The sequence below is a fragment of the Aulonocara stuartgranti genome, assembly GCF_965226115.1.
Source record: "Aulonocara stuartgranti genome assembly, chromosome: 14".
In the NCBI taxonomy this organism is placed as follows: Eukaryota; Metazoa; Chordata; class Actinopteri; order Cichliformes; family Cichlidae; genus Aulonocara; species Aulonocara stuartgranti.
The window spans coordinates 13,762,537-13,789,118 of NC_138950.1; the positions used below are offsets into that span (position 1 = coordinate 13,762,537).

Genomic DNA, 26,582 nt, shown 5'->3' on the forward strand with positions numbered 1-26,582 from the left:
AAGTGCACTGGCTTGTTGTCATCTGTAACGGTTGTACAAAAATAGTTGAGATATTTCAGAGCTCAACAAAAAACACTAAGAAAAACCTGCTGTTAAATGTTAAATTTCTTATATTTTACTGAACAATTAAAAAAGACAGACTTGTTCAAATGATCTGTATTAAATGTCTTTTATTGCACTTGTGGTTAATATAATTAACACGGCACTTTAACAGTTCATCACACGTGAGATCTGTCTTTGGATTGAATTATATTTTTGAAAATACTGTCAATAATTGTTAGTCCAAGAAGCCATGTTTTCTGAAGACTCAGCTAAGTAAACAAAGGCTATATTGGCACTTCCAGGTGATATAACATTGATAACTTGTGGTATATACTAAGTGTAAGTTCTTCCAAATAACAATACAAATAAAAAATACCCAGTGTCTTATTAATGTTCGGCAAAAGACCAGGTGAAAGTGATGTTACTGTGTCGCATTAGAACAGAACAAACAACTTTAAGGTGCTGGAATTATAAAAATAATGTCGGCATTGGTCGATCCTCTTCTTAATTCTCATAGCTGTGTAAGAATATGAGTCTAAAAACAAAACTCACCCTCCAGAGGTTTCTCTAAGTGTTCATACCACCTTTATGCTGGGTGGCCCACAGGTTTCTGTAAAATTTCTGCCAAACTGATGACTCCAGTGTTTCACTCCGCTGCCTTTCATTTATTTTTAAACTTTGAAATGTAAAAGCAGTTTTACTTTATACTCGTCTGTAATCTCGTCACAGTTTGAGATATTTATTTGAAAGCGGTTTTTGCAGAGTTCAGCATTCTCAGCGGGAGTACGGCTTCCACCCATTCATTCGGGGTAGCCATCATGCGCTCCCACAGCGCCACCTCATAAGGACTCGAGTCCATCCAGTCCACCACTGCTCCGTAACTTCTGCCTACAGAGAGGGAGAGACAAAAAAAGCACCAAAAAAAAAATAAAAATCATCTTTCCAGCATGAAACTGTTAAATTTCTTAGAATAATTAGCTCTTATCTACATCATATAAAGCCTTTGTTTTCTTTCTACACACTTTGATCTAGAAACACTACTCACATTATGTCATTCTGTTTTTGAAAATTACATTCTGCACACTTTTATGTTTCGCAGACTATAAAGGCTGTGCATGCAACCAGCCAACAAGAATGATCAAAGCATTGAAGATTAAAGACATTTCACATATATATATACTAAAATGAGCAAGTCTTACTGCTTTCACTCATAATGTAAACATCAAAGCTCCAATAACTTCACAACAGCTGGAAACTTTGTCTATCCCATCTAACAGAGGTTGTCTTCATGATGTCTACACGACTGAAAGCACCGAGCTGATACCATGTGTCGCCAATACAATATTTGCATTTGCAGTGCTTGAACAGGTGTACCTAATGAAGCGGCCGCTGAGTGTATCTCATCAGGTTGCGTATTTTCATAAGTACTTCTTCCATCAGTAGCCTACCTGTTCCAGTCCCCAGCCTCAGGCCCCCCAGCAGGTTGCTTGCGAGCCTGTCTCGGTCCCACACAGTGAGCTCCACGCATGCCTCTGTTAGATCAGCCTCTCTGATGCCATCATACACCATCGTGTGGTTAAACACCGGATCCACCGTCCTCCGCAGCACACGCGTCTTCTGGCGACTTTTCCTGCTCGTGTCTGGCAGGACGAAGCTTCAAATGAGCGGGCAGAAGAAAACATGTCGTGACTAATACAGAAGAACCCCTTAAATAACTAACTTGAGATGAATCAGCTGTGCATACCACTTTACATATGGGTCGATGGTAGCCCTGATTAGAGGCAGGTTCTTGCATTCTTTCACCCAAATGTGAATCTCTCCAGTGCTGCAACTGTCTTTAGCTACACCTTTAAAGAAAATGACATTACATTTTTATGACTCTGGTATTTCTACACAAGTATAAGACTGAACTTAAAAACTAAAACATACTGCAGTAAGGGAGGTTAATACATAACATTTTATTACTGGATTTAAATGATGCTTTTCTTTCCTGCTTTTATTTAACTGGTAATCTAGGTTGATTCTTGCACACACTTTGTACAGTGATAGTCAGCTATAGTGCTGTGAAAAAGTATTTACTGTGCACGATTTCTTTGGTTTGTTACATATTTGTCATATTTGTTAAACGTTTCAGATCAAACACATTTTAAATATTAGACAAATATAACCCAAGGAAATACAAAATGCAGTTTTTACTCCTCTGCTGCAAAAGGCTGATGGGATATTGTCATCACCCTTCTGGGCGAGTTTACCAACCTACCTGGCAAAGTAATTACACCCCTAAATCTAATAACTAGTTCTGGCACCCGTGTCAGCAAGAACTGCAATCGAGCGCTTGTGATAACTGGTAATAAGCCTTTCATATCACTGTGGAGGAATTCAGGCTCGTTCGTCTTTGCAGAATTGTTTTAAGCAAGCCACAGTTGAAGGTTTTAAAGCATGAAAAGGCTTTTAAGGTCACACCAATCAGATTTAAGTCCAAACTTTGGCTAGGTCACTCAAAACAAAGAGTTCCTTAAGAACTCCACCTTTATACTCATACATGATTAAAAGTTCAAAATAATTCTTATTTATCGTTCACATTACATGGTTTGTTTGTTTTTAGATGGGCAGGTGTCAACTTTCATCATTTTAAGAAAAAACAGAAGCACTGTGAAAAATATCTCCATCCAGATTAAAAACATCAAGCATTTGGTGATGTAGAAATCTTGGCCAATCAGAAGCCAAGCGGAAGGCTTGAGTTTTACATTTGACTCAAGAGTGAGGTTCAACTTCTCCTAAACATCAGGGGAAACACTGACATCCATATTCTATTCATGCAACTGCAGATATTAAAATCTTGCCTTTAATAATAATAATGGATTGGATTTATATAGCGCTTTTCAAGGCACCCAAAGCGCTTTACAATACCACTATTCATTCACTCTCACATTCATACACTGGTGGAGGCAAGCTACGGTTGTAGCCACAGCTGCCCTGGGGCAGACTGACAGAAGCGAGGCTGCCATGTCGCGCCATCGGCCCCTCTGGCCAACACCAGTAGGCAAGTAGGGTAAAGTGTCTTGCCCAAAGACACAACGACCAGGACAGAGAGCCCAGGGATCGAACCGGCGACCTTCCGGTTACAGATGCGATTCCCAACCCCCTGAGCCACGGTCGCCCCTTTGTCTGCCACTGCAGGAAATCGCCTCATATAAAACAAATGATGTGTTGTGCAGTCTGATGTCAGAAAAGGAAAAAAGGCACATGCCTTTGACGTTATAGGACAAAATCTGTTTCCTCGCACAGAAGGAAATGCAGAGTATGAAAATCTTCAGCCAAAAAAAGTTTTTCAAAAGTCAAAATGCAAAGAAAAATACCCATGTATGTGAGGACAGGGTGTTACACAAGTCTTTTTTAACACGTCTCCCTTTAACCCGACTTTCTTCTGATTGGCTCTATGTCAGAATAACAGAAGCTTTGACAAACAGGTGAGAGAGGCTGCTGTGCTACTGTAAACAATACTGCTAATCTAATATAAAAAACAGAGGAGGATTACTTGCAGACCTTCGCTGTGGATGATCTGTGGCAGGAAACGTATGGCTAGTTTCATCTCTCCTCGGTCATTTGATGGCGCTAGCGTGGGCGTCGTCTAAGACACGGGAGACATTACATAAACACCCAAAAACTTCATCATGTGACAGCTGATATAACCAACTCAAACAAGACTCTGGAAAATAAATGAGCGGACGGACCACATTCTCCAGATAAACCGGCGTTATGCGATGAGAAAACAATGTCGCAGATAAAGAAGCCTTTGTGTGTGTTTATCTTTTTTTCTTACCCTGGCTTTCAGGGCTAAGTAGTTCATCTGGGTGTGGTCAAAGTCCCACTTAGACAGCTCCACGTCTACCTCGCCCAGGAAACTGTTCTTGCCAAACGTGTCATGATGCCAAACAGAAAGAATGAGTGTCTGGGTCCTGAGATACTCCATGCGAACTCGATACTGGGAGGATAGGAAAGAGCAGGGCGCTTTTATTTGCTGTCAGGCAAGATTTACGGTGTGGGAATATTTGTGTGTTGGTAAAATATCCACATATTCTTACTCTGAGGATCTCGTTAAAAGTCGGGTTTAACGTCTTCTTTTTTACCGATGTTTTCCTCTTTCCGAGATTAGCTTTATCGGGCGCCAGGTAGCTCTTGACATACCTTAAAAGGAAAGAAAACAAATCTTACAGAATATATGGAGGAAGTAGTCACAGTTAGTGGCCAAAAATGGGCTAAAATGAATAATAACTTTTGTGTGATATGGTGACAGAATATAGTAGAAATGGATAAATACAATAAGTTAAGAAAAAAAACAAACTTTCTTATACTTCAAGTTTCTAGTGAAAGCTGAGGAAACATCATGAACCACATGTACTGTTGTTCTGACCTTGCCACTTTGCTATATTGCAGGTAAATGCTAGTGCTATAGTGGCTACAGCCATCTCTTATATACAGTCAATACTCTGTATATGCCCCTCTTTATTAGTTTACAGTGACTTAAAAGAAACCTGGAGTCCTTTTTTGGTGGGGACAGGTGAAAACATGATGCAGGAATATCACGTTTCCTTTCATTGGTTTATAATCTAGTATGGAAGTAGCACTCACGGATCTGAGCGGCCCCTTTTCGGGTCTACAGCAGCCAAGTCTCGGCACTCGGCCACAAAAATATGAAACTCTCTGAGCCGCTGGACGTAGTTGATGGAGAACTGGATGCTTCCCTGGACCTCCACATTCGCAAAGTCTGCACTGTACATGGTCATCACACTTCCACTTAGCTGAAAGCATACGCAAACATGAAGATAAACATTGTTTATTATAAAACAAAGCAGAAGACGGTCTGATGCATGCATGTTTGAGCTTTTGGTTATTGAGTTTTATTGTGCAGCAGGTACAGACGGAGAAGGAATGTGTGAGGTACAAACAGTGACCGGAGTTCTTGTTAGTGCACTTTTCTATACTTTGACCTGATCAGTGCTACAAACCTTAGCGCTGGAAAGTTGCTGTGAACTGCACTAAGGTGTGGGGAGGATTCAAATTTCTTTTAGAGCTATCAGTTTTCTCCTTTAAAATCATCTCTATGGATAAGCTTTAAAAAAAGCCCTACTTGACAAACCTCATATCTCACTCAGCATTTCAGCATTTGTTGCTCCAGGGCTCACTGGAGCTTCCTAAGGCCTGAGAAGTGGTAAAATCACAACAAAATTTAAATTTACGCTTGATTAAAAGTGTTCACTAATGAAGATTTGGCTGAAGACCAACTTTGTTTAGCTAATGCACATCTGCTCACGTCTGGTTAGCCTCCCACTGTTCAGCTGAGGTGCAGTGCACAGATGCTTGGCAGCTTTGGGATCTTTCTGATTCTGGCTGTCATCCCGACATGGGGGCAGTGGTGGTAGAAACATTTATTTATGTCAGTATCAATACAACTGGAGATATTCTACTTCACATAATATTCAAAGTATAAGAAAACTGATGATTAATGCTCATATTAAACAAAGTTTACAAAAGAATGAGGTCAGTGTATCACTGTAGGCCACGACATGTTGGCGGCTGTGCCAGCAATAGCATGAATGCTAAGTGGAATGCAGCCTTCAGTACACCTGTATTGTTAATTTAAAGCTTTTGTTGTGGAAAAAGGTTTCTCTAGTTCAGCTTAAAGCCAAGAAGCAGCGCAGTTAAAGTGAGAGATAAGTGAATGGGAAAAATGCGCATGCAAAGCGATGCATTCTGCTGTGTATAAACATACAGAAGACACAGACGGCCTGCCAGAAGAGATGGTGAGGTTAGACATTGAGCTGCCCATTATTAGTCTTTCTCGGGGGTAACTGTCCTCGCAGGTGGAGTCAGTGGTTTCGCCAGGATCCTACAACACAGACAGCAAACAAAGCTCTGTGCTCGAAGATGCAGTGCAGGCTTTTTTCTACAGGACTAAAAGATGCAAGAAGTCATTTTACCTCCTTCTGTAAGAATGAAGGAACTGATTTGCTCATCTTCTTCAGGTGGTCTGGATCCGAAAATAAGGCCGAGGAGGGTGATGCAATAACAGAAGCTAGAGCGTGGTTAGTTGGGAAGCAGAAGATTAAAATACTGATTAAATTTCCGCTATGATCGCAAGAAAATGTATATCCTCCGGAGACCCAGCCTAATTATGCATGTCCTCTGTAGTAGACACAAAAATCAGAGAAAAAGTTAAACTGAGAGATACTTTTTTCCCTTGGTTCTCAGAAGGATAAAATAAGATAAGTATTTGTCTTATCATGTCTCGCATAAAGTTCCTAATGTTGTAAATCTGCTCAACATTTGGCAATAAAATCCTTTCTGAAAGGAAAAGGGCAGTTTCTACCATCGTTAACGCGCCTGAGGTCAGAAGTTGAGTCCTGTCTTCTTTCTTGTCCTTGGAGAAACAGAATTACAGTCATCTCAAATTGTGTCTACAAATGGAAGATTCGGGCTTTAGCATTGAGAACATGCTCACGTGGTGATAATGATGCGGTGATATCCTCCATACTTTTAGCCAGATTTTTGGGCCGTGCTTCTGCTCGCCGCAGTGCTTTCCTTACAGGATTTTGGTCACAGTCATCATTTTCACCTGCAATCAGCGGAAAACGCTCTGATTAACTGATTAATGGTCTTGAAAGCTGAGAAAGCACCATGAAGCAAATTAAGGGCACTGATTAATGGCTGTCGTCTGGATCCTGGATGCGTGGAGGAATTTTTAGACTTGACAAAAGGTATAAATAAGGTTTATCTATTCTTATTTGAATGATAAATAGTCTGAAATATTTTTAAACTGTTCTAGGAAAAAAAAACCAGAAGCATGTGAAAAATGGCAATCACAGTATCCCACTACAGTGTTTTTCGGTTAACGGCATTGCAATGCAAAGACAAGAGGCTAATCTGCTAATCTTTGACAGCTGATTATGAAACAGCTTTTGATCAGCTGATTATTGCAGCTCCATTTACTTTGAATCCACAAATGAAAATCGAAGTATTTGAAGTTTGAGGTTTACAATGAGGTAATAATGAAAATACAAAAGAAAAGAAATTAACCTTTAAACAATTCAAGGTTTGAGGTTTGAAGAATACTATATAGCTCTATAAAACTACTGTTGGTGAAATGTTGTTTTGTTTTTGCTTTTTAATTAAGTTACCCAGCCCACAAATTAAACACAGACAGCTGACTGCAGGTACACAGTCTGTTTACTGAGATTTGCTGTTGCCAACACAGATAACCCGACACGGACACAATGTCAAGGACACAGCTGGATCCAAGCCATGATGACAAACTGTATCGGAGTGTACACACAGGAGTACGACCTACACAAAACAGCTGTTGAAAAAAATTAGATTGATATTTGCGATGAATGGGAGGGATGCTCGTTTATTTATTTTCTGGTTTATTTTATGCAAACTAATTCATTTCAATTTCTTTAAATGTTTCCAGCAACCCACTGGTACTATTTGCAGATGTCACCCATAGGTTGCTACAGATCACCTGACGCGAGGATAATCCATCTTCAAACAATCCCGGGCCACCTTGGATTTACTGTAATTTACATGAGCACACCTGGTCTGCGATGCGTCTCTCTGAAGCAGGGACTGCTGGTTGTATTCTACTTATAGACAGTCTCTGTCTGGGCTATTCAAATGACCCATTTCAAAAGGTAACGATATCACAAGGTCATAGCAGTTGCAGTGCACTGTTCAACCACTATTTTCTCAAGCATAACTGTAGCTGAAGGAAAGAAAAAAAAAACACTTTATGACGACATGTATTTTAGAGAGAAGTTCTTGTTTTGAGTTGCAGTAGAAAGTAAAAACATCAGATTGAAAACTGGTGCTTACGATTTGAACTGTTTCTCGAGTTGGACCAGGTTTCTGACGTGCTGCTCACAGAGGACTCCTGGCCAGTGTCTGAGCTGCTGTAGTTTGCCCACAGGGGGCGTTGACTCATCTTGTTGACCTTCCTGCTGTATCGCTCCTCAGAGCTAACCGGTGTGCTGGCCCTCACCGGCCCAGTCAGATCCAGTTCATACCCAGATTTGCCCTCTGACCCCTCGTCCTTCACGGCCGGAGCGAGTGAGGTGTGGACGCTGGTCTTATCCGTCATCCCCAGGTAGTGCCGGTAGTCTCTAGGAACAAAGGCGCGTGCTCGTGGAGTCAGAGCCTCCGTTTCCTCTGATCGTCTCGGCACTATAGCTTTCTCAGGGTTCTGCCTTTGCTTTCTGCTCTGAGAGTGAACAGGGCTGACATCCATTTTCAGTTTGCTTTGATCTTTTTCATCGGGAATGCTCAAAGCGAACATGCTGGTGGCGCGGCGCATAGAATTACCCCGACTGCTCGAACAACCAAAGCTGTCTTTTCTGCTCTTAGGAATACGACTCTCTTTTCCTGAGCTGTTTTGTGGTTTTGAAGTTTTCTCCTCTCTGCTGGAATCTTTTGAGCTCTTTCTGGACAATCTTTGTTGGCCTGACTCAGTTGAGTTATAATTAGGTGGGTTGTTTTTGCCATCACCCAGTGCTCTGGACCCAGAGCCCGTCTGTCTGTCATGTGGCGACTTTGATCGATTCAGAGGAGGTGGAGATGATTTCATCACGGCTGGTCTTGTTTTCTCGACAGCAGAGGATAGTCTGTAAATCTCTGGATCAACAACCTTTACGTCCTGAGACGACAGCTGAGCACTTATTCCCTCTTTCCTTTTGGGGCTTTTGGGTTTGTCAAAGGAAAATGATCCCTTGGAGTCTGATGTGGCCTCATCCCAGAACTCGCGTAGAGTGTTAAACTGGGCCCGGCTTGTGCCGAGGCTCGGAGACAGCTTGTCTATTCTCTGATTCAGCGGCATAATAGAAAAATTTTGATGATTTTTGTCATAGTTTTCATCGTCACTGCCTGACTCATTGCCAATTGACCTCAGGTCATATTCTGATTTTGTGAATCTTTTATTCAGTTTCGCCTGATTTGCTCCACGAGCCACCTTACCATCTCCGAAAGCTCTAGGTTTGCCGGTATAAAACATGGGCTTGTTCCTCTCCTGCTCCCAGAAGGATTTGAGCTGCTTTATTCGCTCTGCAGTGCTTTCTTGGTTTTGCAACGCCTGCCTATTTAGATGAGGACTGTTAGTCCTGTCTTTATTGGATGAGTCCTCTTTTCTTTTTGGAGACATGCTCGAATGAATGCTTTTATCCTCACCTGAACCTCTTTGAATTTGTGCTTTTGTGGTGATCTGCACATCATTCCCAGGTTGCTTATAGTCCATGTACACATTGTTTCTGGTTAAACAGAGCTTCTCAGAATCCAGGCTGGCCCTTGTTAGAAGGTCTGTATCCAGCTGAGACACGGGGAGACTTTTTGAGAGCTCTTCTGGCAGCAGGACTTCTCTTGGTTCAGAAAAGCTGTCAGGTTTGATTAAAAAGATGCTCTCAGACTCTGGACTGATGGCCGTCCTTGCCGGTGCTCTTGTTGTGCAAAAAACCTCAGCATCTGAACCTCTTCTCTCACTGGACAGCAACATCAAATAATCTGACTTGTATGTTGAATCATCATTACCCTCTTGGGGCAAATTAATCACCAGATTGTCTGCTTGCTGGTGGTTATTTAAATGAACACTCTCTCCTACATCTGTAGTGATTAGCAGCTGCTGCTCTCTTTCATCACTTGGATTTGAAGCGTATTTATCATAAATCTCATTCCCGCTGTATATTCCAGGAACCAACGCCATATCAGACCTTTTCTCTGTCGTCAGCTGAGCAGATTTTTGACCTTTGTCGCCAGACGAGACCGACTTCCCAATGAGTATTTTAGGGCCTGTATTGCTTTTCTCCCAGAACGACTTCAGATGAGATATTTTAGGTGGTTGGCTTTCATCGGCATCGTCTTTCACATCTTGTGAATGCATTCTCTCTCTGGTACCCGTCTTCACCTCCTCTTGTGATTCAATCACTTCCTTGCTGCCTCTTCTGTCAGCGGCTCTAAGCTCTTTGTCATTGTTGATCTGTCTTTGTAAATGATTCCTCTTTGTTTCAAGCGTTTCCTTTTTCCTGTCACTTATCATATCCACAGCATCTTTCGACAATAAATCCTCAGCTCTTAATCTACTAACTTCCACATGTTTGTCAGGGCTCTTTGTAACCACTGGATCGTCTGAATTTAGCCAATCGCTGCTGTCCGTGCTGCGGCTGAACCACTCCAGCACCTTTGCAATGGATTCCTCATCCTCACCAGTGGGACTGGTGGCCTGAGTGGATAGCTTAAACACATTTGCATGATTTGACCTCTGGGTTTGCTGATGAGACTTATCAACGAAGTTGAGATCATAGGATACAGGGAGATCTGGATCTAAAAAGCAACGTGGGGAAATAGAATTAGATACTTGGCTCTACTTCAATAAGCGGCGGGATTACAACATCAATTTAATGAATAAATAAAACAGTATTAGTGTACAAGGTGTGACCAAAGAGCGCTACAACCCACTGAGGAAAAAGCATTTCTGACTTCAATTTCAGCTCTCTGCCCTTCAAGGTCTTCTCCTTGTTCACCTCTGGACTTATTCCAGCACTCCTGTGTTTTTAAAGTCACTCTACAGAAGTCAAGTTCACTGTGATGCTTGCTGGATCTCCTGAAGTTTTGACACATTAAGTTAAGTTTAAAGGCCCCCAAAGGTTCTGACCTTCAAATTTCTCATCTTTAAGTTGGTGGGAGCCAAATTTGTCTCTTTCTTTTATCTGTTATAAGCCGGTGCAATGTTCTCCTTCGGCTGCCCTGGTACATTACAGGAGAGTTCAACATTGACTCACTAAATTCACAGCACACAGTAGAGAAAATGTGAAAAACAAAGCAAAACACTGACTCTCTCTCAGATAAGCTCCTAATTTGATGTGTCGCCTTCAAGTTTAGACTCTCCTTCACCGGTGATGATCGCCGGCATGAATGTCGGGTTACCTTAAACCTGAATTTGAGGTTAAATTTCTGGTGAAATCACAGATGTGTGAGTGCATGAGGAGTGCTTGCGTACTGTAGGAGTGCTGGAAGCTTGCAGAGGCGGAAAATAAAATGACCCTGAAGGGGAAATAGACCTCATATAGCAGTATAACTTTGCGGTGTTGCTATATTGATGGCAGTGTGATTTCATATTTAGTCTAAAGTAAAACATTTTAACAACATTTTAAGAGGGTGATAAAACTTGCTGACCTTAGCAAACCCTCGATTTTTCATTCAGGCGATCGCCCCTTTTAATTGTGTCTTATATTTGTTTTATTGCCCAATACATTCAGATAATCTTATTTTCCTAATTATGGTTTAGAGCTCATTCTTGAATCTTAGTACTTAAATATTCAAATGGTGAATATTGTGTTTATTATACTTGCTACAAATCAGTATGTTAGATAGTCGTCCACAGTGGAGTTAAATTGGATTTGCTGGAATTTGCTGGAAAATACCAGAATGGAAGATACACTCGGGGTCACAAGATAAATAAAAGATGAAGAATGAAAAAACAATATTTCCCCCCAAAAAATGTCAGTTTTTCAGACTTTTCTCTGATTTTATTCATTTTTTTTTTAAACTTTCACCTCTTTTCATCTCCTCCAATCCTTGAAAGAGGAATACATGCCTGAAAGCCCTGCCCTGTCGTACCTTGTTACTGAACTTACCCACAATGTTTTGGGGCAAACTCAGCTCCTCCTGCCTCATCGCTGGCCCCACACGGCTGTTGTTTTCTTTGTCCTGAATGTTGGTGGTAGGCAGCGTGACAAAATTCAAAGGTGGAAGCTCTCTTTGAGGTTGGTCATCTCGTTCTTCACTCCTCTGCGATGGTCCCGTCTCAGTGGACGCATCACTTCTTGTGTATCTGGACACTCTGAAAATATACAGGTTGTGAGTTACAGTGGAAGGATGCAAACGTTTAATTACAGGTTCCCAGTATAAGTTTCCCACTGACCTGTCTCTTGTTATAGAAGCTGGGTTTCTCTGTCTTTCCAGACTTGAATTGGAGGAAACCTGAGAGTTGTCACACAGTGACTGCAAGGAGTTTTCATCTGCAGATGTGGATGACCGGGCTACCTGATTAGACACTGCACTTCTTTGAGGCATTTCATCTTGGCTCTTCAGGCCAGACTGATTAGAGCTCCCGCTGGATCCCCGCTGCAGCCTCCGTCGTGGTGTAGGAATAATCCCCGCTGACCCCGGCTGAGCATCCAACCCCAGGCCGTTGCTTTCAGACGGACTGAGAGGACGTCTGGAGAGAAAGGTCCTCTTCTTTGGCACTGGCCTAAAACCTACAGAGGAGCCCTCTGATGTCTGATTGGCCTCACCTGCTGGGTGATTCTTCAGTGGAGAGACAGGCTCTGAGGACAGAAAAGATAAGAGGCTCACTGCGGGATACCCTCAGATAGCCCCGCAAAGATCTGTATGTTCAAATTTCAGTTCAGACCTGTCTCCAGTGACTCCTGGTCTCGACTGGCTGACAGGTAATGATTATTTTCAGGAGGCTCAACAACAACAAGGGAAGCACGGTTAAAAGGGTTATTCCTCGGCTTGAAGACAGAAAAGAATGAAATGCGCTGTTAACTCTACAACAGGAAAAAAGAAATGGAAAAAAGAAAGTCCAGCCTGTTTTTCAACACGTACCATTCTCGGGGAACGAATCCCTGAACTTTGATTCTCTTTTTCTGCATCACTGGGAAAAAAGAATAAAAAAAAAAAATGGGTGTATTTTTAATCTAATATGTAAACAACACCGTGCATGACTGGGACTCGCGACAGTAAAGAGTAATGACATTAAAGAAGAAAAAGATGTCTGCCCATCCAAACCACCCAAACATCAAAGGAGCAAACATATGAGACAACACTTGCGACATGTCTATGTTGTGGCTGAATTAAATTAATCTAATGCAATTCATTTAACTGCGTTTAAATCTCATGTGATGTAACGAAGCAATGGGAAATAAATGCACTGCAAACCAACACTGTCAGAGTGCAAATACCTGAGAGGGGCTAAGTCAAATATTGACTGCACTATAACAGAAGTGTGCTGAATGTGTGGCACAAAGTGACTTCACTACACAGTCAACTGTGTGACTAATCCAGTCTTATATTAACAAAAGGTCTTACAATAAAAAACAATCTTCTCATTCAAATTAGAACCACAGGATAGGACGATCCTGACATTTTTTTTTTGCACAACTTAATTTCAAACATAACAACAACATCTCGTAATGTCCCAATCGGAGTAATTGCTCTGAGAGTTTTATCGAGTTAAACACTTTGCCCAGAAGGTACAGTAGCTGCTGCCTGGCTATAAAACAGATGTATTCCTTGTCAGCACCACCTATGTTTACACAGGCTGAGTCACAAGACTCCGAGTACATATTCACACTGACAGGGTGACGAGAGAGATAAACAGAGCTGGTTCAGCCTCAAGTGATAATATCAGTGTCTGGTAGCGTTACATGTGAACGCATCCTTCGCGGTCTGTTTCTCGAGTCACAGTGAAGCTGGTACTGGTATCAGATCGATATTAGCACGGCAGGATCAATACTTGTAATTTTTTTATATACAGTTTGTTTTGGACATCATTGAATAGACCTCAAACATGAGAAATGCCTGAACCTTTTTGTGTTGACATAATAACATTTGCAGTATTGCACAGCACTATAGGAAACAACTGCTTACCTAATCTGCTGTGGCTGCTCTGCTTCCAGCTGTCTGGCAGGTTTCAGTGGAGGAACAATGTCTGAAGCTCGACTGCTCGCGACCTTGGGTCTGTCAAGTCTAAGAGAACCATCTGCAGGAGAGAGAGGTTTGGAAAAGTCTGTGAATAACAACACTGTCCAGGTTGATGAAGCAGAATAATTCTGATTTTCACCACACGTTGAGAGGGAATTCTTTCCTGGCCTCATTTCTGACCTCAGCACTCTGTATGTATTTACCTCCGAAAGGCTAAAACATTTAAATCCAGCAGATCAGTAAAATCTGTACTTGCCTCTGTTGTGATAACAGGGTGCTGTGGTCAAAAAGAGGAAAAGTTTTTTTCCCCTGAGCACGAAATGTGCATTTAAAACTCTTAGCGAACAGTGCAGAATGAGCAGACCTAAACTAGCCGCTTTTCCTTGTTTCATGGAAGCCAGAATGATTTCCGAGCCGTGGATCTTGTCCCTGTGTCTGCGTGACTTGGCCTCGTAAAACCACTCTCCTGTCAGGTACTTCAGTTTAGCGTCAGACTGGGAGGTATTGTTTACTATGTCCTCCAGTTTCCTGTTAGGATATAATAAAAAGAATAAAATAGACATACACAAAAGAGAAATGAAGTGAAAACGCTCAAGTGGAGAGGTTTTTTCTGTATAATTTCTAGTTCTTTTATGCAGTGTGTTAATCCTAGCTGAGTGGCACGTCTTGCTGAATGGCTACAGACACAAAAAAAAGCAAAAGCGAGACAATGCTCGCTTTCGGTTGCACTGAATGAAAAATCTGACACCATTTTAATTCACTTTGAGCAGGACTAACCTGCAAATATGGGGTGAAATACAAAGCCAAGAGCGCAGAAAGGACAGACAAACTCCCAAAAATCTTTTAAAGGTGTTCACAATGCAATCAACATAACACAAATTCTCTTTTGTGTTTTTAATCATGTGAAGCATTTTTCAGATTTAAGCTTAAGCTAATGATAAGCTTCTGATTTTACTGTGCAGGAATTCGGAAAACATTTCCATCAACTTTAAATTGAATCAAAGAGGGAACAAAAAAATTCCTCCGCCTTGAGCTGACTGCTCCAACTCATCTTTCCTCCTTCACAGAGGAACTCGGTGGTCATGTGAAAAAAGGGTAGCACATTATTACAGACTGTTGGCTTAATCCTTTTACACTAGACTGGCCGAGACACAGTGAGCATTCAGCCCCCCGCTGATGGAAAAAGTCAGGCCGGCCAATTGCATTAAGGCCACAACAAAAAGCACGCTGTTTGATGGCATTCTCGATTTTTGAAAATGAAATTAAAACAGGGTACACAGCATCGGGGATTTTTGATAGTTTGCACGCATGGTTGCAATTTGAAAGACGAAGTGTGCACTTTTGTTTCAGGACATGGGAGAGGCCAGAGAAGATGTGAGCTTCTTGTTTGTCTTCACACACCCTGAATATGCACAGTGAGGAAGTTCTGACCCCGCCCGAAGGTGCTAAGACGACAGGGAAACAGCAGATGTCAATTGTTTTAAAAGTCCTAAAAAGATATGACCAAATTAAACTTCTTTTCCCCATCACGTTCGACACTCTTGATGCATCTCCCATCACTGAGGCCTTTAAGGGTTTCTATTCCTGTCCATCAGACCAGCATGATCCTCTCCCACGTGTGGACTTGGCTGTAATCTAATTGCTCATCTCACTTTGAGGTTTCTCAGCTACGGAGGCAGCGTCTGTGTCCAGCCAAGCTGTTACTGTGTTATTGGATTATGAGCAGACAAATATTATTTTGACGATCCGACAAAGGCCTCTTCTCACAGAACGGGTGACAGAGGGACTTGGGAGTTCTTATTAAATCAATAAAATGACATTAGCTCAACAACATGACATTAACTTAAGAGTCAGCCCAAAATGTCTCAGCGCATGTCAAGAACAGAGCCAAGCAGCGACACGCGAGTAAACAGTGGCTTAAAGGACGCCCAAAAATATGACTTCATATCGTCATACGTGACTGAGACTCAAATTTCAACCTGACTCTCTCCTCCTCTGCCTTCTTCAGTTCAGCATCCCTCTTCAGCACCGTCATGATCATCGCCTGCTCCTCCTCCGTCAGGTGGCTCAGGTCTATCATGGTTCCTTCTCCTGCTTTTCTCAGCGGACAGGTGTGGAAATGGTTGCTGGTTCTGTCAAAGTATACAGCAGTTAATTCAGATCCTGTAAAGTTCTCAAAGTTTAGAGCTGTACCCTTAACTCTTTACCCCTTGAAGGACTACCAGCAGTGACACCTAGAAGCTCTTCTCTGATCTAAGTGGTTTCTTTAATATTTCAGGTCTGCTTATAGAACAAAATGACTGGGTTTGCATTAGAAGTTAATGAGGGTGGTCACTGTCTATGCAGCAGGCTTCTCATTAAGAGTGACGTGGAGCCCATTTTTTCCCAATTTAAACCAGAAGCCGGTCCAGTATTTAAAGCAATGAAAATAATTCCATTAGAGGAGTTATTGTTAAAGCTGTAGCTCCTATATTTTCTACTTTACCCAAGTATATAGCTGCCTTAAGCTGCTTTAAACTTCTAGTGCACTGCTATGGTTCTATCATGTGACTGATGGAGGTTTAACAAGGTTTACACAGAAGGTTAAACCTACAAAACCATCAATATTAAAGATCAAATCAGGGGCTCCTGTTATTTTTTGGCTTGTATGTAGTTTCATAGTCACATCTTATAGAAGCTCACACAGTGAATTTCTGGATATTGAATATGGGAACTTTTTTGAAGAAGGAGGTCAGGTTGGAAAGTAAGCAGCTCCTTAACCACGGGAACAGCTGCTTACACACTGATGCTATTGATATAAGCAAGTCATATATATTAATGAGCCACAGGCACGTATTTACTGTTACTCTAATAAGTACCCAAATTATGTTTAGAGTAATAAGGGTGCCTGAGAAAAAAATATTCTATCAGTGGTGCTAAACTTTAGCTGGTGTGCTCTTTTTTATATAAAAAAGTTTATCAAGCGAAAGAGATGCTGATACTTTAACACTAAACTTTGACATCTGGACAGTAACGCGAGGAATCGTCTGGTCTTTGTGCAGCTGATGATTCCTTCAGAGATAACCAGCAACAGGGCGGACGCAAAAGTTTTCTTTGGCTGAGCAAACTTAAGCACATGAACGTTTCATAGAGTAAAAAATGGTTTTAAATGAAGCACACCTGAGAAGTCTCATGTTAACCTATTAACGTGAGTGGCAGAGGTTTACCTTAAATCTCCAGAGAGTGTCACTTCCTTTCTTTCCACTTCAAACTCAACAAGTGTAAAACATCGTTTGTTTGTGTTTTATATTTGCCTACCTTACAGGACACCTGAGGACTTCTCACAGCCCGCTTCTGTCTTTCCCATCTTCATGTTTTACAAAAAAAGAGAATCACACGGGAAATAAAGTTTTTACCTCCTCCACAGGTCTCCTGCTGCTGGATGCGCCGGATCTCCGGACATGCGCGTGGGAGGGGGCGGACTCAGAGCGCGTGCATGGGGAGGATCTGATGAGCATGAGCTGCAGTTTTTAATTTGACTTTCAGTAACTATATAAATATTTATTTTTATTTAGTGAATGTCTGGGTGTTTCATGTCAAATTCAAGCTTTAATTTTAACTGATCTAACACTTAAATATAAATGAATTATGCAGTCAGTGGTGTAATGCCAGGTAGTGTCCAGCAGGTGTCTCCAGTTTACACACGTTGACATCATCGGTCTGTTTGACAAAAGGGTGTGAGCATCCTCACGGGCAGGCGAGGCTCTAGGACAGCCCAAACCTCAAATACAAGCTTACAGCAAGGCACTGTTTTCCCTTCCGCCTGCACTCTGAATGCTGTGAAATTATTTGGAGTAAGCAGACCATAAATATTCCCACGGTGACCCTGATGTGGTTTCAGGGCACAGCCACAGTTTCAACACCTGAGTCCTTCCTGGTTTCATGTTTTCAGCTTAGGAAGAGCACAAATAAAAACGGTTGGAAAGTGAACTGTGACATAAGCTGCACAAAAATCCTGTTATAGGTTTTATATTTGAATAGCTCATGAATTGTGCTGATTTTATTTAGGTCTAATACATTTTAGACTCTGACTTCTCTAGTCAGCAAATTAAACCTTAGTCTACGGAATATTTTTCCCTTTATCATTTAACCGTCTTGTGACCCCTACAGCAAAAAACAAAACAACTGTCCTGAACCAAAGACCTTAAAAATCTTTGGCAACTGGTTAGTAACCATGTGACTATGTTGTCTACTAAAGCAGGATGTCATCTGCTGGATAAGATCCTTCAGGTGAGTCTCTGATCTTAAAGATAAAGTAGACAGAAACCCATAAAGGAAACACTCTCCCCTCTGTTTTAAGTGCCTTCCATCAGAGCAGCTGAGGGTGTATACATGTGGTCTAAAAATCAGCCTCACGTAGGATCACTACTCAGCTTTCCTGTTTGATGGCCTTGTGTTTAACTCATCAAGCCCTCTCCCTCATCCCAAGCAGCAATTTACTGAATGGCCATTTGTTGACTGGCTTCAGAAGCAAGTTGATGTCCACAGACTTCTAATGAGCGTGTTTACAACCTGGAATAAAAAACCCATTATAGTCTCAATGTTAAATTCTCTTCTTCACAAAACCTTTAGAAGTGTGCATCTTTTTATAAACCTACTAAAATAGACTTTAGGAATTAATGATAACTACTAGGGACATGAGGGTTCACAGGACAGATGTTAATCTGCAGTGTTTAACCCTTAATCCTACAAGAAACCATATTCAGCAGACTCAGATTGGCCTCCCAGTTGAGATCAGGATATCCCACAAATAGTGATGTAGCATCCCAATCCTACTACAGCACGGGTGGGCAATTCATTTTCCCCAAAGCCACACCAATGAGTTCACAGAGATTCAAATTTATACTGAGCAGAACTGAGTTTAGTTTATCCATGTGGTCCTCCACACCAGTCCTAGTGCATGCAGCCCCCTGGAAAAATAATCTCCCAACCCTGCAAGGTGTGATCAACATAAAAATTTAATGTCAAAAGCTACAAATTCTTTTAATATCTTCCAATTAGACTTAAGGGTTGAAAGAGTCAAACTGGAGAGTAAATTTGTTTCTATTAGTATGTTACTATGATTTAAGTATAGACTGTATATGAAAGATTGATTGATTTTTTTGGAGCCAGATGTGAGCATATTGGATGAAAGGCCAGTGATACAACCATAAAGCGCCAACATGTGTTTTTGCTAATTAGAGCCAATTAAAATACCTGATTTTCACTCACTAAAGCCGAAAAACTTCTTGGAACACACTGCGCCCACACAAGATTCAGCACGTAATTTAGTGACAGCCTGTTGTGTGAAAACGTGCTATAATCCAGTGCTATCAGGTAAACCGCTTCAACTATTAACTAGCAAAACATAAACAAGAGTTTGTGGAAGCTGCTCTTTATTTGAAAAAGAAAAGAAAAGACTTCAGTCATTGTCTGCTACACGTTCTAATTACATAAAGAAAACATCTGCGGAGACAAACGCAGAGAATATCCTGAATCAAACTTAGGTAGAGTCAAATTTGATTGAATTGCTTTCATATTTCATACATCTTTCAACGTTTGCGTTCAAAGAACAGTCAGGTTTTATATACACAGAGCACCGATCAACAGTGCGTCTCCTCTGCCACCCTGCCCTCGGGATCTTTTATACAATTAATTTACAACTAATCTGCGACTCTTTTCCCCTCCACTGGACACGCCATCCGCCCTCCCACCCCCGCCCCCTCTCACTGAGGAACTGCAGTGTGGAAAGATGTGTGCAACATGAAGACAACTCGTTCACATTCAGAGTAAAGGCAGCCTTGATTACAGTCAGTGAGTCAATGGCATGCCAAGCTTAAAGCAAATGGAGCCCACCACCCAGTGCGACGCCTCAGATTCGTGGATGAAGTGTGTTATTTTTTTGTTTTTTTGTTTGGTTTTTTCCAACTAGTCAGAAAAACTGATCCATTGCAAAGTAAAACCCTAGGCACAGAATCAACTATATACTGTTAACTGACTTGTACTCTAACCCCTGCTCTTTAATTACAACGGGGACTGTGAAGTCCTTCACCTAGTAGAAAATTTTCTTAACACAAAAAGAATATTTAGTGCTCTATCATTCCGCTTAATAGGTGTCATTTATATAATAGCTATTTTTTTTTAACTCTATCTCTTAATGATAGTCTGAGATCCTTGTTTAATGCTGAAGCACTCCCACGTGTTCTGTAGTTTTTACATTATTATTATTTTTTCCCCCCAATCTTAAACCAATAATCATAAATAAATACAAACAACACACAAGGAATGTCTACTGTAAACACGGTAAAAAAGACAAAAACTAAACAGGTGTAAACGTCATTAGCATCACTACTTAGTGACAGTTAAATAACCGTAGGGAATAGATGACTGATGACTGGATCAAGAAAGGGAAGGACTGCTCTACTTTCCCTTCCACTCCCTCCCCTCTGAACATCAACCCTTTATATCCAACCACAGCATGTCCAAATACATCAACATTTAAGTTTCTCAGCACCCAAAACTATCTTTACAGATTACACTGTAAAACGGATAAGGAGTCCTCTTAAGGGGTGGGTGGGTTAGACAGCAGCATCACTCGACGTCTCGGACAAGTTATAGAATAATGGGTGTGAGCTATCGCCAAACGTCATCTGGACATTGTTAGCATGGTTTCTGACAGTCGCTGCTCCATTGTGTGAATGTTTCTCTGAAGACTGCAACGAGGACAAAGTTTTGCTGCTTGGGTGCTTTCATCTTCCAAGAGTCACTTCCTTCAAATTACATGAACTGCATCTGCAAGAAAAGGTCATGCACAATGTTAGAAACTCACTAAAATGCCTGCAGACATAATCCAGTCCAGCAACTGTTAACAGTCAAAACCTTACACTGATATATCCTGGCAGTGATAACAAGTAAGAGAGGAGCATTCTCTCTTAGGTCCAGTCGCATAGGCCCTTAAGACCAGTTGATGACTGGCTGCTTGGGAAAACCCAAGTGGTTGCTGAAGTTTGCTAGGTGAAATCTGTTGAAAAGAGGGTGCTGCTCCAAAAAACCCCTCCTTGCGTCGATCACTGACAGATTGCCATGGTCATCTGTAGTTTGGATGGTAGATCCTGAGCTGTCAACTGCTCACCCAGTGGAAGTCAAACTGGGAAATGTGACAAACTGGAAACAGACCATTCACAACTTTTGCCTTACTGTTGAATCCAAGAGCAGCATCTTTCATCCAAACTGCAAGTAACCAAAGCAATCGAAAGGAGATTGGCAACCAGTTTCATCTTGCAACTAACAACAACCACTTGCCAAATGGTCGGGGGATGAATATTTCTTTATCCAGGTTGTTACTGATTAGTCTCTAGGCCTATGTGACTGGGACCTTAAATTAACCCAAAATCTTCATATCTAGGAGTCTTAACACTGTTAACCATGAACCAGCCTGTTCATGAGCACATTCGCCAACGACAGCACCATGAATACAAAGAGCATTCAAATTTATGCCGAAGTGTTTCTTAAGGGCAGGACTTGTTGTTTTTAGACTTCCAGAGTACAAAAACAAACAAAAAAAGGTACAGAAATTGTTAGCAGCGTTGAACTTCTCCTAAATTAAGCTACAGTAGTTAACAGAATTAGGTCCACCATTAATTAGTGTGGTTACACTACAATAATAGAAACTTGATGGAAATTAGTCTGACAACTGTGAAATTCAGATTAGTGGCTAAATCCCACATAGTTGTTAATTTCTATTACGCTATCTGCTAACGCCATCATTTCAAACACAATGTTTGTTTCTCACATAAAATAAAACACTCTATTTGGATCATGATGATTAATTTAATTTCTCTAATACATGGATATAACATTAGCTTCATTAGCAGCTACTGCTTACGTAGGTTTCTGATAGCAAAATGAGACATTTATCATTAGTATATATATATATATATATATATATATATATATATATATGTTAGGTCAGAGCTTAGCAAACATGCTGTTAGTTCACCAATGTCTACACAGTTCAGAGAAAACAGGTTTGAGCAACATGTGGTGATAGTGGATGAACTAGGGGTTAGAATGAGTATGGCTAAATCTGTCAATAAGGCAAGCAATCTGAGCAACACCACGTTAACATTAGTAAAAAGCAATACATCTAATCAGATGGATTTATACTGAATACAAATTAAACAAATGGATAACTGGACATGCAAAGCATGCAGGTGCATCCACAAGCAAAGAGCATGATGTACCTAAAGAGATGCTCTACAAGAAATCCTTGAGAGAGAGGTGTGCAAACGGGTCCTGTCCAGGGGCTCGGAGAGGACTCTGGCTGGAAGGACTAGAGGCTGCAGAGGGCTATTTCAGGGAGAAATACAGGAGGTAGGAGGACCAGAGGAGAAGTCAGAGTCAGTACAGAGACTGAAGGAGGGATGAGATTAGTCTGGAGAAGCTGTGATGTATGAGAGAAGGGTTAATTAAAAAAAAAAGAAAAAAGGCTTTTTTTTTGGAACAGGGAGTCAAAACAAGGGAGATGATTCACAGTTTTTGTCCCATTCAGCTCTACAGAGTGAAGGGTTCATTTGTTAAAACTGTCATCATCCTCAGCAATATCACACTGACAACAAAACTTACAGTGACTAATCATGGTGCACATCACAGCACAATGGATACACCAGTTTACTCAACCTGATAACTGTGCAAACTTTACTGTGCATCAACCCGGAGCAAACTAACGTGCACCCACCTGAGCACTAGACACAGAGCTAAAGGGGTTGGGTGGCCTCATGACCGGCTGGGAGTACATCATGGTGGGCGGATTCATCATCCCCATAGAGCCCATTTGTGGAGGCTGCAGCAAGTTAAACATCAATTTCAGAGGGGTCAGTAGTGAGCACAAACAACACAATCACATCATCCTGAATCTCTCCGATCTATCTGCTGATGAAAACTGAATATTAATATTTATAGACTGAATTAAATAAAAACTACTGAGAACTCACCTCTCACTTTACTTATCAGCCTTGAGAATATTTACATCAGCAAACAATGAGTCACTTGACCCACTTTAAGTGCATTTAATTAATTCTCCAAGTGATAAAGAGCACAGGAAATATTTATCTAACAAGCTGATTTGACAACTTCCTGAATGGATATCCAGCTTATTTTTCTTTCACACTTCAAACGAAATGAGTTTTACAGAAGCTTTACACGTACTTACCATGCCATATCCCATCATGCCTGTGGGTGTGGTGGCAGGGAAGGCCATGATCGACGGAGGCTGAGGAGACACAAACAGGTCAGGTAAGACAAGGCAAGGCAACAACATTAAATGTGACAGCCACGGTGACAGGGGTACAAAGGTCGCGACTCAACAGCTGGTCTAGCTCCTTTTTAATCAGAATCAGAATCAGAATCAGAATCAGAATGGGTTTATTGCCAGATGTTGAGGTTTACAACATTAGGAATTTGCTGCGGTGCTTCAGTGCAAACAATAAGAATTAAGAGTGCTACGTAGAAGGATATATACATGAGTGCAGGTGGTGATCAGTGCCAGACATGAAATGATGCAGTGACACAGCGTAGGGTCATGTGTGAGTGGCGGGGACAGTCATGTGGTTATTGTTCATGTGTCCAACAGCAGAGGGGAAGAAACTGTTCTTGTGGCGAGAGGTTCTGGTGCGAATGGACCGGAGCCTCCTGCCTGAGGGGAGCAGGTCAAACAGACTGTGTCCAGGGTGGGAAGGGTCAGCTGAGATCCGGGCTGCACGCCGCAGTGTCCTGGAGGTGTACAGGTCCTGCAGAGATGGGAGTCTGCAGCCAATCACCTTCTCAGCAGAGCGCACAACACGCTGCAGTCTCTGTTTGTCCCTGACAGTGGCTCCAGCGTACCACACGGTGATGGAGGAGGTGAGGATGGACTCGATGATTGCGGTGTAGAATTGCATCATCGTCCGTGTTGGCAGGTTGAATTTCTTCAGCTGCCTCAGGAAGTACATCCTCTGCTGGGCTTTAATTACCTCCTCCTTGTCAGTGCACGCTGATTCTTTACTTTTCATATTGCAAAATATGGAGCGCAACAAATGGAAACCTTTGAGGCTTTGACAAAATTAAACGATGGTTACTTTATGAGCAGATAAAAACCTCTACTCCCACGACAATAACGTGCAGCAACTCTTTGTTTTCCAGCACTAATGTCTGCCATCTAAAGCCCTCCAGGGCTTGTTAAGCTCCACTGATTGTGCGAAACGTTCATTAAAAGAATCCTGAACAACATAGCTTTACACTGCTGTAATTTTGATTCACCTCAACAATGGGTTTGAAATAAAGCAATCAACATTTGATTGAAGTGCAGACTTTCAGCTTTAATTCAAGGAGCTTAACACAAGTATTGTATTAATGTGGCTGTGGTAAAGACCTGACGATGCATCTCAAGGGAGGAAACTCAGCATTTTGCTTGATTTAGCATCAAAGTATTTCAAATAATGCCCATATCTTTATGTTAATTTGTCCAATTACTCTGAACCTATTAAAAATGGACTTAATTCGTTAAAACCGTGATTAAAAGCTGAGGACTTGCCCTTCAATCACAGCCTCATCACTTTACTTCAAACCCATTAAGCTGTTGTGCAGAACCAAATTACCAAAACTGTGCCTTTGTCCAAATATATATATATGTGTGTATCTGACTACAGACAGTTATAGACTGTTTAAAGCACCAGTACCTGTTCCAAGGTTCTGTTTATAGCTATGGATGTAATTAGTAACAGATTTTGAGTTTATGTAAGAGAACCCAGATGTTCTGGTTTCATGTCAGCTCTCTATTTGACAGCAGAATAAGAGCAAAAAATCTGCAGTGAAAAGTTTGTTTGTGTCACCATGGAGACAGGGTTCCAGGTCGTAGTTGGCGCCGCCTTGGGCTGCCAGTTGGTGCCGCCGGTCATCCTCTTCTCCCCTGGCTGGCTCCAGTGGATGTCACTGCGGATTAACACAGCCAATGTTAGCGCCAGCCCTTAAGTGGCCCGAGAGCACAGAGCCGCTGAAGCGCACGTGCGCATACACACACACGCACACACACAGAGCGACGAAGCATCACTTACTTCTTCATCGTGCCATTTCCAATGCCGAGGTCTGAAAAAGGAAATACAACGAGCAGCTGTTAGCCTGCAAATGTTTCCCCCCCCTTTAATGAACACGTGCTTTAATTAGAGCAGCTAAAAGCAAAGCATCACACTCACTGCCCACAAGGTTGGCCAGGGAGGAGTCAAGGTCATCTGACACCAACTTCTCTGGCTGCTGATTGGACGGCTGGTTAGAGCCGGCAAGAGTCGGTTTCAGGATACCCCCAGTAATATCTGACAAGACAGAACAGAGGACTGGCTCAGAAAAGAAAAGATATTCGTCACAATGTAATAATGACAAAGACCGTCCGTAACAAACACTTAGAACTGGGGCTTATTTTCTTATTATAAATTCTATTTTTCATGAATTTTAATCCTTCTGTGCCAGCTGACACAGTATTACCTTTTTCGTTAATCTAGTAAACATAAAATTACTACAAATGCGACTAACGTACCTCCAGTGTTATTAAAAAAAAAAGAAAAAAAGACACTTTTATTCATTTGGATTTTTGTTTTCAGCCCTTTAGCTCAGTTTTTGGCTTCTACCTATTCCTGAAAAAAAAAGATATGGCCACAGCTGACAACATCTGAAATCATTAAAGTTCCTGCAACACTTGTGTTATACCAGAACTAACAAGTATCCAGCAGCCGTGATCAGGGTCCCTTTATCCTCTTTTCCATGCACACCTTGGCGTCAGCTGCCAGCGGTATGGCACCAGCTAGTAGCTAATTAATATGATGTTTCTCTGCAGTTTGGTGTTGCCAGATAGCTTCAAGTGACATTTAGAGATTTTAAAAAAGAAAGAAAAGAAAACAGTTGCTTGTTTGGGCCAAAAACAGCGCTATGAGGGCAGAAAAGGGCGAACCAAAACAGTTTACAATGCCGATTACGAGTTCTGCAGTTTTCTCCCCCAAGCAAAACATATTATGTTAGCAGCATCTGCTTTAAAGAAATTAAAGTAACCACTAACAACGTGTGAAATAGTGGGTTTTTTCTTCTTGAGCGATTCAAAAAGAAAAAAACACCAATAAGTGCTAGAGGTGTGTGCCTGTTTCGGACTGAATATATAAATGAAAAGGATATAATGGTCTGTATGTTATGTGGTTTATTCCTTCTTATAAAACAAAGGTGCCATTTTTGTTTAGAGTGCATTGATAATCACTCTCTAATCCTTTCAGGGTTTTCTGGAAACTGTTTTCATTCTCTGTTCAAACAGATGATTTGAAGAGATTGAATTTGTTATTTCATCATTGAAATTCTGCACATTCAGTAAGTTATCAGTGTTTAAAACACTTCTTAAAATCAATTATACCCACCAAAATACTACGAGTGAAAATTTTTCTTAGCCTAACTCTGATTTGAGGTCTATCATCTGTCAGTTTCTTCACTATATGCAGTTTTTTGGCTGCTTGCAGACACACAGACAGTGTGGGGTAAAAATAACCCAGAAGAAAAACAACAGTATGTTCCTGCATTGGCGACTTGCAAGATGGGGCTGAGAGCTGCAGGTGTTTCAGCTGCATCTGACGTCAGGACCAGACACAGCTATCTAAAGCAAATAACATGACTTAGTGCAGTTCTAAATAGCAAGATTTCTCTGTTTTTCTTCAAGCAACTACAGCTAAAATAAATGGTAGAAAAAACAAAACATTAATGTGGTC

At 41.4% G+C, this 26,582-nt stretch overlaps 2 protein-coding genes across 12 annotated transcripts in view; both read right to left on the reverse strand.

Moving 5' to 3' along the window:
- Positions 1 to 150: 150 nt before the first annotated feature.
- sytl2b (synaptotagmin-like 2b) lies at positions 151 to 17,265 on the reverse strand. 4 transcript variants are annotated; one of them, XM_082503983.1, is made up of 20 exons: positions 17,187 to 17,265; positions 15,771 to 15,923; positions 14,156 to 14,319; positions 13,738 to 13,849; positions 12,694 to 12,742; positions 12,497 to 12,599; positions 12,005 to 12,410; positions 11,718 to 11,923; positions 7,915 to 10,404; positions 6,578 to 6,658; positions 6,413 to 6,463; positions 6,024 to 6,118; positions 5,816 to 5,932; positions 4,675 to 4,844; positions 4,128 to 4,230; positions 3,866 to 4,027; positions 3,589 to 3,673; positions 1,787 to 1,889; positions 1,491 to 1,696; positions 151 to 930 (listed from the first exon to the last, which is right to left on the reverse strand). In XM_082503983.1, the coding sequence occupies exons 1-20, from the start codon at positions 17,231 to 17,233 to the stop codon at positions 782 to 784; spliced, it is 5,052 nt and encodes a 1,683-aa protein (XP_082360109.1). In that variant the 5' UTR covers positions 17,234 to 17,265; the 3' UTR covers positions 151 to 781. The 4 variants fall into 4 exon arrangements, with proteins under 4 accessions (XP_082360109.1, XP_082360108.1, XP_082360110.1 ...); XM_082503982.1 differs by having other exon boundaries at positions 6,545 to 6,658; XM_082503984.1 differs by having other exon boundaries at positions 6,545 to 6,658; positions 17,089 to 17,237.
- Positions 17,266 to 19,188: 1,923 nt separating this feature from the next.
- picalmb (phosphatidylinositol binding clathrin assembly protein b) overlaps positions 19,189 to 26,582 on the reverse strand; it is a 31,625-nt gene continuing 24,231 nt past the window's right edge. For 7 of the 8 annotated variants that reach the window (XM_082503990.1, XM_082503987.1, XM_082503992.1 and 4 more), the window contains 7 exons: positions 25,038 to 25,154; positions 24,900 to 24,930; positions 24,678 to 24,777; positions 23,021 to 23,080; positions 22,547 to 22,651; positions 22,053 to 22,158; positions 19,189 to 20,601 (listed from right to left, as the gene is read on the reverse strand). In XM_082503990.1, coding sequence (XP_082360116.1) covers positions 22,066 to 22,158; positions 22,547 to 22,651; positions 23,021 to 23,080; positions 24,678 to 24,777; positions 24,900 to 24,930; positions 25,038 to 25,154 — 506 coding nt within the window. In that variant the 3' untranslated portion in view covers positions 19,189 to 20,601; positions 22,053 to 22,065. The remainder of the gene's footprint in view (positions 20,602 to 22,052; positions 22,159 to 22,546; positions 22,652 to 23,020; positions 23,081 to 24,677; positions 24,778 to 24,899; positions 24,931 to 25,037; positions 25,155 to 26,582) is intronic. The other variant, XM_082503988.1, reaches the window with a different exon arrangement.